This window comes from Prunus mume, linkage group LG8 (assembly GCF_029339155.1).
Source record: "Prunus mume cultivar Tortuosa linkage group LG8, ASM2933915v1, whole genome shotgun sequence".
Taxonomy (NCBI): Eukaryota; Viridiplantae; Streptophyta; class Magnoliopsida; order Rosales; family Rosaceae; genus Prunus; species Prunus mume.
This window is the reverse complement of record NC_142705.1, coordinates 18,927,197-18,938,109: the sequence shown is the minus strand read 5'-3', so window position 1 is coordinate 18,938,109 and position 10,913 is coordinate 18,927,197. Positions and strand designations below refer to the sequence as shown.

The 10,913-nt window shown below is 34.2% G+C and overlaps 1 protein-coding gene across 1 annotated transcript; it reads right to left on the bottom strand.

Annotated features, from left to right (window-relative positions):
- Nucleotides 1–1,375: 1,375 nt before the first annotated feature.
- LOC103326844 (stomatal closure-related actin-binding protein 3-like) lies at nucleotides 1,376–10,676 on the bottom strand. Its single transcript, XM_008229097.2, is given in 14 exon segments — nucleotides 1,376–1,641; nucleotides 1,879–2,028; nucleotides 2,718–2,852; nucleotides 3,880–3,938; nucleotides 4,136–4,252; nucleotides 4,916–4,990; nucleotides 4,993–5,095; nucleotides 5,459–5,542; nucleotides 6,259–6,327; nucleotides 7,507–7,647; nucleotides 8,371–8,463; nucleotides 8,953–9,081; nucleotides 9,330–9,632; nucleotides 10,422–10,676. Coding segments are annotated over 13 exon segments (1,473 nt in total). The 5' UTR covers nucleotides 9,615–9,632; nucleotides 10,422–10,676; the 3' UTR covers nucleotides 1,376–1,608.
- Nucleotides 10,677–10,913: the final 237 nt, after the last annotated feature.

Genomic DNA, 10,913 nt, shown 5'->3' with positions numbered 1-10,913 from the left:
TTTGATAATATGTGTATTTTTATTGCATTTAATATTTATTTATTTTATATTAAAGCTTATTGGAAATTAGTCAATGTAGCAATGAACTATTGTGATTTATATGATATACCTTTATTTCTAGAAACATTATATAAATTGTAAGTACAAAAAAAAAAAGGACATTTTGGAAAAAGCCAAATGAGAGATCAATATTTTGAAAAGAAGCCAAAATGGACAAAAATGCCCTTATTTATTTTTGGATTTCCTAAGGAATCCTTTACATTTGCATATCTTTGGTTTGAAAGTTGAGGCGTTTTTCTGTTTTTTTGGGAAAAGTTTTGGCTTTTTCCAAAGTGAAAGTTTTTTGTGGCTAAAACCTAAATTTACTTTTAAAAAATTATTAGTTAAGTTAATAACTTTAGTTAGTCCACCCTTAGTCTATCCATTGAAAAATTCATGGTTCCGCCCTTACATATATTAAAGATGGGAGGTAAAATTCTTCACAAAAACCTTTGTAATTTGAATATGGTGAATAGTGGAATTTATTTTATGTAAAATCAATTAATTCACAAAAGGAATAACTTTGTGTAAAAGAGTGAATTATTTGTATGTACTTAGTAGTGAACAATTGTAGTGTATAATGCCAGTTTTATCATGAATTATACATGAAAGTAGTACCTTTAATTTTTCATCTAAAAAAATTTGGAGACGTGTACACGTTTACCCCTTGGAATAAAAATCATACGTCACTGGATTTTTCATCAGCCCATGTTAAAGTTTAGAGTGAACCTAAATTTGCAAATAACATGTCAAAGTCTAGAGTGAACCTAGATTTGCAAATGTGAATTAGTTTAGTGTACCCACCTTTTGCACTCGAACTCAAATTCCCGACCACCACAAAATAAAGTAGTTTAGAATTTTTTTTTATTGAAAAAAAAAACTTAAATTTAAATAACTCAAAGAGTGCCACGTCATTTGGTGAACATATTTGGTGTTTGCTGGATACCCGCATAAAACAAGGTTATAATAGCAATTTCATTTTTATGAGAGAATATAAGGAGCAATTTTTTGGGTACTCGGGCTATGTGGTGATATGACTGTCACACTAAAGAATTACTATGTTCAAATACAATATATCTATGAGAAACTCCAAGGTGAAAGCGTCACATGTGGTGTTACCAATTCAATCATGTTACGACATGTATAGTTATTTATTTCCGTATTACCTATCGAAAAATAAAAGATAAAAGAAAAAGAACAAAATTGAACAAAACTAAAATTCTATGAATTTATCATGTCTTCAAGTTAAGCAGATTTTCGAAATGTAATCATGGTTATGGGTATCCATCACATCCACTGGTTCAAGAGTACTACCAAAATCAGTGCAAAGAAATGCTTTAGCAAGCAAATCAGCCACAAAAGAACCAATTAATTATGAACTGAAAACTTGTTACAACAAATGATTAGGCAAACAAAAACACTGCCTAAAATGATGCAACCAAATTAGTAGAAGAACCCCAATTACTATAACACACATTTTCCTCTATCATGACAAATACACACACATGCATATTACTCACACTACAACACCTGATTGTACTCACATTTGCAAAAACTCAGTCAGCACTTCTATACTCTATCATCTGGTCCCGCAAGCATCACCTGCCATTCAAATAATTTCCACTCCAAACATCATATTAAGTAGAAAATATATAAATAAAAACTAGAGAAATATAAAATAAACAAAACAAGAAAATATTGAAATTGCAAAACTTCATCAGAAAGGCAACACTAATTAAACTTCCTATGGATATATTTCCCGGTTCATACCAAACTAAAAAGAAAAAATATTTAAAGCCACAGTACGATGGAATGCAAAAAAACTAAGAAGTGACATACATTGCAATCAAGAGCATATTTCCTGGCAAGTATAATGGCTGCATTTCTTTCTCTCTCTGTTTCAAATGTCAATACAAATGAGAGACCCTTCCTTGCTTGCCAATACATTGCCTTTGCCGCATTAGTAATATCGCCTCTAACGCCGCATAGCTATACACACAGAGATTATTAAAGTGTTAAAGTGGCTTGTCTGGGACGTACAAGCAATTAAAGCATGCAAGAAGAAATAATAGCCACGTGTTTCAAAAGAATAGAGGAGGTACTTAGGTCTAAAGGAAATAAAATTTCTTATAATTTTGGAAGGTAGGTAAATGCTCTATTGGTCAGAGGGACATAAAAGCATAAGGCAATCAAAATTTTGGTTTGTATATACAACCCCAAATGATGCATTATGAGGAAGCATTCTGCTGAGATATTCACATGTGTTCTTCATTATCAGGAGGGCATTATACAAGTAAGGATGCTAGAATTCGAACCCAAAAATTGATACTAGAATGGGAAAAAATCAAGAAAGGAATCCCTTATGGCATAATTACAGCCTCAAAACAAAAGCCTACTTTGGGAATTAAAATACGACAATCACCAATAAAACAAAATTTTATTCCAACACCAACAGCGAAGTATATATTACTCTCACCAATCCTAGGTCCACGACTTGAAATAACAGGATGCTTTCATCTTTAACTAGGGCTTATTCTACTTTTTTTTTTCTTCATGTTAAATGAAAGAAGTTGCATTTTTCAAGTATATGAAGATGGATTTGTTACCGAAATGTGCGAATGAGTTTTCCTTCATCAATTTATGTTTAATAACATAGATTCAAGTGAGAATGACCTTACCTGCATTGAAGAGGAATATATTTCTCTAGACTTTGTAATCCATCCTCTACTAAGCTTCATCCTCATCTTCCCAACATGAAATGCATGAACAGAATGTGATGGATGATCTTGTCCATTCACTTTTGAAATAACCACCTACAAAACATCCAAAACAGAACTAGCTGAGAGCAAAATTGTCTATTTCTGCAGACAAGCATTCAATGAAAATACTGTATGTATCTTTTCTTTCTTTCTTTTCAAATCAACACATGATAAGAAATCATGATATACGCAAGCCATAGATTCAAAAGTCTATGCAGCCTGATTATGGCATTATCTTGTTTTTCTTGAAAAGACATACGGACTGTAGTATTATAGTCATAACGTGATGAATCTCCAAAATGAGGGAAAGTTCCCACTAAATTTGCACCAGCAACAAGTCTCTGATAATTTTAGCACGTTCTGTGATAGCAAAGATTGGCAGTTTGGATTAGGAACATGATGTAATATTCTAAATGACCAAAACACATCCAATAAGTCAATTCAAACTTCCTTGCAGATTCAAGCTCAAAGTTGTGAAAGCCTTTTGTCATGCTGGATACCGAGGATACATCTCTTGTCCTCGTGAGGCCTAATAAGTTCTGCTTATTAGCATAGTACCACATCGCTTGGGTACCTTTGGGATGCAATGTGTATAAAAGAATGGGCAACCTTCCTTGTAATCCAGTTTTCAAGGGAGAGTTCTACTTCTACCTATGAGTTTATCGTGGTATTGAAGTCAGTTTACTGAAGGGATGCGTCGGGTTCCAGTCTCCTACACTTTGCAGAGAGGATAACCCGTGTGTCTCCGGCCCTGGTGCTAAGGGGTAATATTACCTGAGAAGCTAACTGAGGGAATCTCATGAATTGATGGCTAGAATTCTAAAGACCATGAAAGGTCAGTATCTATGTAGATTAAACCATGTGTCTGCATCAATGGAAACATTAGATGCACCACGTAGAGATCAGAACTTTACCTTACCCTGGCACAATTTGGTCCATAAGAATTTTTAGGCATATGAGAACATAATTAAGACATTTTTGTTCACTTTGACATAGATGAGCAGGAAGCAATTTATTGCAACACAATACGAATCATCAAGCAGATAAATATGGAAGTAACAAGAGATAAGTAGGATCTTACATTAAATTCAGTGTTAGATTTTCTCAAAAGTGTATCTACATAGCTTCCAAGTCCTGCAGCTGTTAAAAGTAACTTAATCAAAATTTTGTTTGCTCTCCTCTAAGACCAATTTAATATGTACAATGGATAATATACTCTAAGGAGAAGCTTAAATCTGGAAATTTACTTTGGATTACATGAGGAAAAAATAAGTTACACTTCTAAAAGTAATATCTTAGGAAAAAATTCATATTGAGCATTTTAGAGAAATACCAACCAGGATCAATTGGACAAGCGGTCGTCACTGTGACTCTTTGGTCGTTGGAAATAATGTCTGCTTGTAGGATTCGGCCAACATCAAAGGGTTCTGGAGCATAAATTGACTTGTTGGCACCTGATGAGGTGGAAAATTGAGCGATCTTAGACAGATGTAACATAAAAAACCATGAACAATTTGGAGGACTAATTGATGATCTAGAAGCCAATTTAGTCAATAAACGATAAAATAGGATTCATGTAAAAAAACTTGATCAAATCCTAAGAGTCAGCATTGAACTAGAAAAGGATTTATGTTTTTGTTACTGGATGTAGTTTGTGAGCACCTAAATTCATATAAACCTGTTAACCGTGGGCAGAACTGTTCAAGAATTTTTTTTTATAGTATGTTACAAGATATAACATCTGGGAATGAAGTTCCTATAGCTTATAATAGTTTAAATCTGGGAAGGGAGTTATAATACGAAAACATCTGTGAAGGAAGTTACAATATTTTATCAAAACATTCTGTATGTGCAGCCTCATCTGGAGATAAACAGAGAAACATATATGTGCAACCTTATCCTTAACCGATTACAGATAATTGGTTAACGGGGATGAGAGATTTCAAACCCAGGACCTCTCATAACCAAAGCTCTGATAGACAAATACCATGTTCGATTACCATTGTAGTCCAAAGGTTTAAGCTACATGGAAATAGGCAAACCATGTAATAAAACATAAATCCAGCTTGAGCACAGTCTGAGGAGCTACTCTTTGATAACATTGACTGAATGAATACCTGAAATAGCTTCGTTCCTGCTGCCATCAGATGAAACACGATACCATTGAATTGCACATTTTGAAAGTTGCGGGCATTTTCTGAGCGAGGTTGGATTCGTAGATATGCACCTAGAGTTTCTGAACCATCTATAAGATATAAAGAGGATTTGTTTTCCTCTGCCCACTTGCTCATTGCCAGCTGGTAATAATATGGAAACAAGGTAGGGCAAGGAATTATACATTCTAAATTTTTTGGAAATTGCATAAACAATAGAAAGATTGACTAAATGAAAATGAAATCTTATATCAGGCATAGCCACACAAAAAGTACACATAAAGAAAATAAATAGAGGGAAAAAAAAGGCCAGAGAATTAAAAAGTCTATGATCATTCAAGTTTCATTAAATCAGATTTTTTAGGAATTTATCTGAAAACAAGAAGTAAATAAACATGCCATGCCACCAAGAGAGCATTTATCTGAGTACAGTATATTAACAGAACTAAAATTCATTTCAATTTAACTTCAAGAAAAGATAAGCATCTTTGAATACACTTCACAGACCTCTTTCTGAAGCTTCACTGAAAATATGCATTTCTCTCGTATCTGAGTTCGTAATGCACGAAGCTCATGTTCCATGTCCATTACCTGAAAGTTATTCTATGAGCCAAGATTAAATATTAATCCAAGAAGTGTAACCCAAAAAGTCTGCTGGTATGACAAGAATAATATCACCTATTTTAAGTAAGCAGTAAAAAAGAGAGTTAAAAGGGCAAACTCAACCAAGTATGAGTTAAGGAATGAATTAAAAGTCCAATAATGGAATACAACATTAGAAAAACAATTGAAATTAAATAATCAAATGTGCCAAATGCTAATATAGGAAAGTTGTAGCATGATTTAATGATGAATAGTATTTTGAGCAGAACCCTTGAAGAAATTTTCGATGTATGAGTTTATCATACCTAATACTCCAAACATACAGAAAACTAAAAATAAACAAGAAGTGTCTTAACAGAGAGAAACAACTTAGACGTCAAACATGGTATAATTTTCCAGACTCCCGTACTATATCTGACTAATGAAAGGTATGCTCAAAGTTCCATCCTTTAAGCTTCTCATCTTTCTTTACTAAATTATAAAACTTTCCATGATATTTTAAGAGAAAAGATTCCATATGAAAGTTTTCAACTTAAAATGGTTGCAGGTTTCATTCTGGTTAATATATTCTGTTTTGTTTTCCTTGCTTGAATTTAAAAATTGTTCTTGCTTTACAAAGTCATGTAGCGTGCCAAAAAGAATTGATATATAAATTGAAAGCGTAACCTATTAATAATAAAAAAATTGAGAACATAACACAAAACCTTGCTTGGCTGATGCATCAACTTAATTCTCCTAGCTTCCTGAACCACCTCAACTAGTTCCTCCACATCCTAACATTAGAGAACAGCAAAATCATAAGTTCCTTGTCCTTCCATGCACAATTTAAAAGGTAAAGAATTTAATTATTACTGATCTTGAATGCAATTCTCCATATTCCATTCACTATGAGAAATCTACTGATAATATAAGCAATAGAATACTGAAAGGATGCATCACATGGGGAACTATATAAAGGGTGCAGAAGTTGAAGACGAATTTTCTGACTCACTGGCAAGAGATGAAGACTATACTTATATTCTGCCATAAATATCAGAGAAAAAATAAACTCTTCCCTTTCAAAGACCAAACACTTTTATCATTCATTCTTCTGAAAGATCAAAAATTTTGGTTTTAAAATTGTACATTCACGGTGACTTTAGCTAGGCTATAGATGGATAATTCAGTGGCCAAGTGTTAGTGATTATAGTACCCCAAAAGGTTTTCCTAAAAACCAGTAACTAGCCAATTAATAGGTTAAAATATTTGACCACAAAAACATGAAAAAGCTACTGAATTGAATATATTCTAATACAAGTTTTAATCCGATTTTCCAGTTGAAATATTACAAATTGATTTTTAAATTGTTCCAGAATATAATTTATTCTTAATGTGATATATTTATTTATTTTCATCTTCTTCATTTTATTTTTGGCCCCCTCACACTTCAAATCCTAGCTCCATTCCTAAAAGTAGGTGTACCTCAAGGATGGGTTGGGTTTGTTCTCCTACCCTGCATGGAAGGGGCCAACCAAGTCTCCAACCCAAACGTTGAGGGTGAGTGTTAACAAAGTCCCACATAGCATGGATACGTTGGGATGTGCGGTCAATAAATGCATCTAGTCCCACATAGCATGGGTAAGTTGGGATGTGCGGTCAATAAATGTGTGTGTGTGTGTGTGTGTGTACTCATACAAGTACACCCGTGTAACTATATATTTTGAGTTGCTAATCCCACAATGCATGCTACATGGCTACAAAAGATTGGTGGTTCAGTATGAGAGAATAAAAGAATCCTGAGCTCCAAAATGAAGAATATTGTCATTACAGTCCTCTCAAACAAATAAAGGGACTAATCCAAGTTCACAATCTCCTTATGTTCCTATTAAGCCCGCTATCTGTGCAGACCTTGGCCAACATTTAAAACATAATTGGATTATCATAAACGAGCATGAGAAGGAACTCATAGAAACCTGTTTTTTAGAAGCTTCGGATGTTGTGTCTTGCTCATCAAGAGCCTCTCCAATTCTCTGTACTACTGCCCTCGCACTTTCAATTTCAGCACAAGCAAAAGATTTCTCTTGGTTAACCAACTTTTTAGCATCTTCAGATGCCTGCACACACAAAATGCAAAGAAAATAAGAAACAATTTTGTGCATGAACGATGACAAATTAACAGGTGCATGGCAAGAAACTTCTCCCTGACCACAAATTACAGCAACTTGCTGAAGGTGAATGGTTAGTGAATCTGATTATCTTGTTCTTTTCCTTTCAGAAAAAAATGCTTACTGGAAATCATTTTGTGGACGCCATAAAACAAAATCCATGAAAACGAGTACCCTATGTGCGTCTGTGTGTGCATTCGTGCAGGGCAAGTCCTGAGGTTTAAGGGCCCCTGTGCGAAAATGACAATCAAGGTTTAGCCGCTGTGGTTCTGTGTAAGAGGGGCTTTAATTGACAGCAAAGTCATAATGATTCTTGTGGATCTATGAATTGTTGTTGATATCAAGCGGATATCAACTGCCATATCCTATCTAAATCAACATGCATAGGTTTTTCTGTATTCTTTTGAACTCATATTGAATTAAGCAAATAGAAATTATGGTTGGTCCTTTAGAAAAGAATCAATGGTTTATCTTAACCAGATGCACATTGGTAGTTCTAAAATTCAGCTTAGATGGCGCATTGGCCCTTCATTCAATTTGCACCCGAGTTCTTCATAAATAAAACAAAGTTGCATCTGAATGCCTTATTGTCAAATTCTAAGATGTAAAAGAATCTTCATATAAAGCAATTTCCTTGAAAATCTACATGGAAATATAAAAAGAAATAAGAACCTGTTTGAGAAAGCTGGCCAGCTTTTTCACTTCAAACTTCTCCTGAATCAGTTCTCCTTCCTTTTGAGTCAACTTAACTGCTAAAGCTTCCACCTGCATGAAAGGATCCAATTGGATTTGCATACACAAACTGATTCCTACAACTTAACAATACAATGAAAAAGAAACAGCATAACAAAGGGAAAGGAACCACCAATAATTGCATATAGTGTCAGGCATTAAAAAAATTTGTGCAAAAAGAAACACACCCAAAAAATATACAATTGTTGATTTTGGGTGTGTTTCTATGTTTAAATAGTGTAGTCTAGGATTGGGTTTATTTATAAATTTGTAAAAAAAATTTGTGCTGAAAGGTAGTCGCTCCATTTCCAAACCAAAGCCAAATAACTTTACCATGCATGCTCAATCATGAATTATTGATAGATATAAACAGACTATTCTTCGTTCAATAAATAAAATATTTTCCTAGAAGTGATGATGCATTATACATATCCACCACCCACTAGGGGCAGATTACTTGTTTGAGGTAGGCAATTCAAATGAAAGTTCAAACCAAGTAGAAGATAATCATGGAAAACTAACCATAGATATAGCTTTCTCCACATCCTCTTTATTTCGCCCCGCTAAGCGCCCTCTCAAATGTTCCAATGCATCTCTAAGCTTCTTCAAAAGAACATGTCCTTCCAAAGAAGCCACTTCTCTAAGCTTTGCCTGAATCCAAACCGGAAAAGTAGCATTCATTTTGTCATATAATCTCATAAAATTTTATGCTCTTCCCAGAAAAAAGTGGTAATAAGATAACTAAAAGGATGATTAATGGTTTCTGCATCAGGATATGAAGGCCCTACATAGAGCTGAAAGTCAAAGATTTAATTCGATGTATAACTATTTCAAGGTTGTTGGACAGGGCCATGTTGAAGGTCAAATTGAGTACAAAAATAAATGAAAAAGTTGGAAACCTCTTCAGTCAATTTAGCAGCAGCAGCCAAGTTCTTGTCAAATTTACTGGCAAGGTCACGAACTGAGAGACGTTTATGCTGTTCTGACAAATGGGTGGTTTCCCGTTCAACTACCTCTTTTAAGGTCGGACCATCATTATTCTCCTTCGGCTCTTCCAGTATCTGATTATTAGGTCCTAATTTATACTTGGGAAAACCATTAGATATGAAACTCACATCAGCTGACACTGACAGAACTCCCTCAGTTAGGATCTGATCCTCAAATTCAGGACTTATCTTCGTCATTGGTTCCGATTGTAGTCTCTGTTGAAGCAAACAGAAAAAAAACCAATCAAAGCATGAGACCTCTATAAAAACTACAAATATCAAATAATAAGAACCTTCATAGAAGTTAATCACCAAAAGTAGAAGATGCAAATATGCTTGACATCCCATTTATTCCCACAATCTATGTAACGGCAGATGAATACAAAAATGTAAATATATTTTTTTTTTCTTCAATTTTAGAAGGAAAACTCTGAGACAGACATGAAAATCATTCCAAGCTGAGAAAGATAAAAACAAAAATGAAAACATGAAATTCATTCATTTTAAAAGTACATCAATCTCAGATGCGAACACTCTTACTTACACAATAACTTGAAGTAAATCAAAAATAAATAAATAAAAATTAAGAGGAAAAATAAAAGATAAATAGAAAAATAAAATCATTAAATTTGTTCTTACTTCTAAATTAAACCACCAGCTACCAAATTCCAAATTACACTCCAAAAGCTCCAACCCACATTACAAAGTTTATCCACAAAACAGATTCTTCATCAAACAACAAAAACTTATGAAAAAACTAAGCAAGCACAAAAATTATGCTAATTTGTAATATAAAGCTCACATATACAAAAATAAGAGCCACCCCAGAACTCCAAATCACAGGCAAAACCAAACTCATGCTACTCTAGCCAGCTTAAGATAAAAGCCACCATGATACCACCTAAAGCTTTAAACTTTATGGTATGAAACAAATGGGGGAAACCCAGATAAACAAAAGAAAATAAGAAGATATAAATGCAGCCCAAAATGAGTAATTATACTTACAGATCATAACACAAAAGTCCAACCAGAAGAGAGAAATATGCTAAATGCTGGTGGGCGTTAAGAGATTCTTCTTCTTCTTCCTGTGTGTTCTGAAATATGTGTGGGAGGGAGATTCAAAGAGAGATAGAAAAAAGAAAGAAAGTAAAACAAGAGCGAAACAAGAAGAACAGCAAGTAGACGAAGAAGAAGAATCTAAGAAGTGGGTTTGCTGGCTTTGCTTTGCTTTTTGAAAAGGCAAAAGAAAAGCCTTCTGCTACTGACTCCTCTGTCTCTTGAATGTATTTATTTTTCATTTACCTCATCATTGTAACTCTGTGAAAAGAGTGCTTGTGAAACAGTAAAAAGTGAAAATCCCGACCTGCTTTCAGTCACGCGCTGGCCCCACCCACTTGAGTTGGGTCCCAGCCCCCCAGGTAATGGTTGGCCACATTGGTTTTCCTGCTTTTGTCAAGTTAAGAAGGGGGCAGGCAGAGGGTGTGTTTCTCACACACT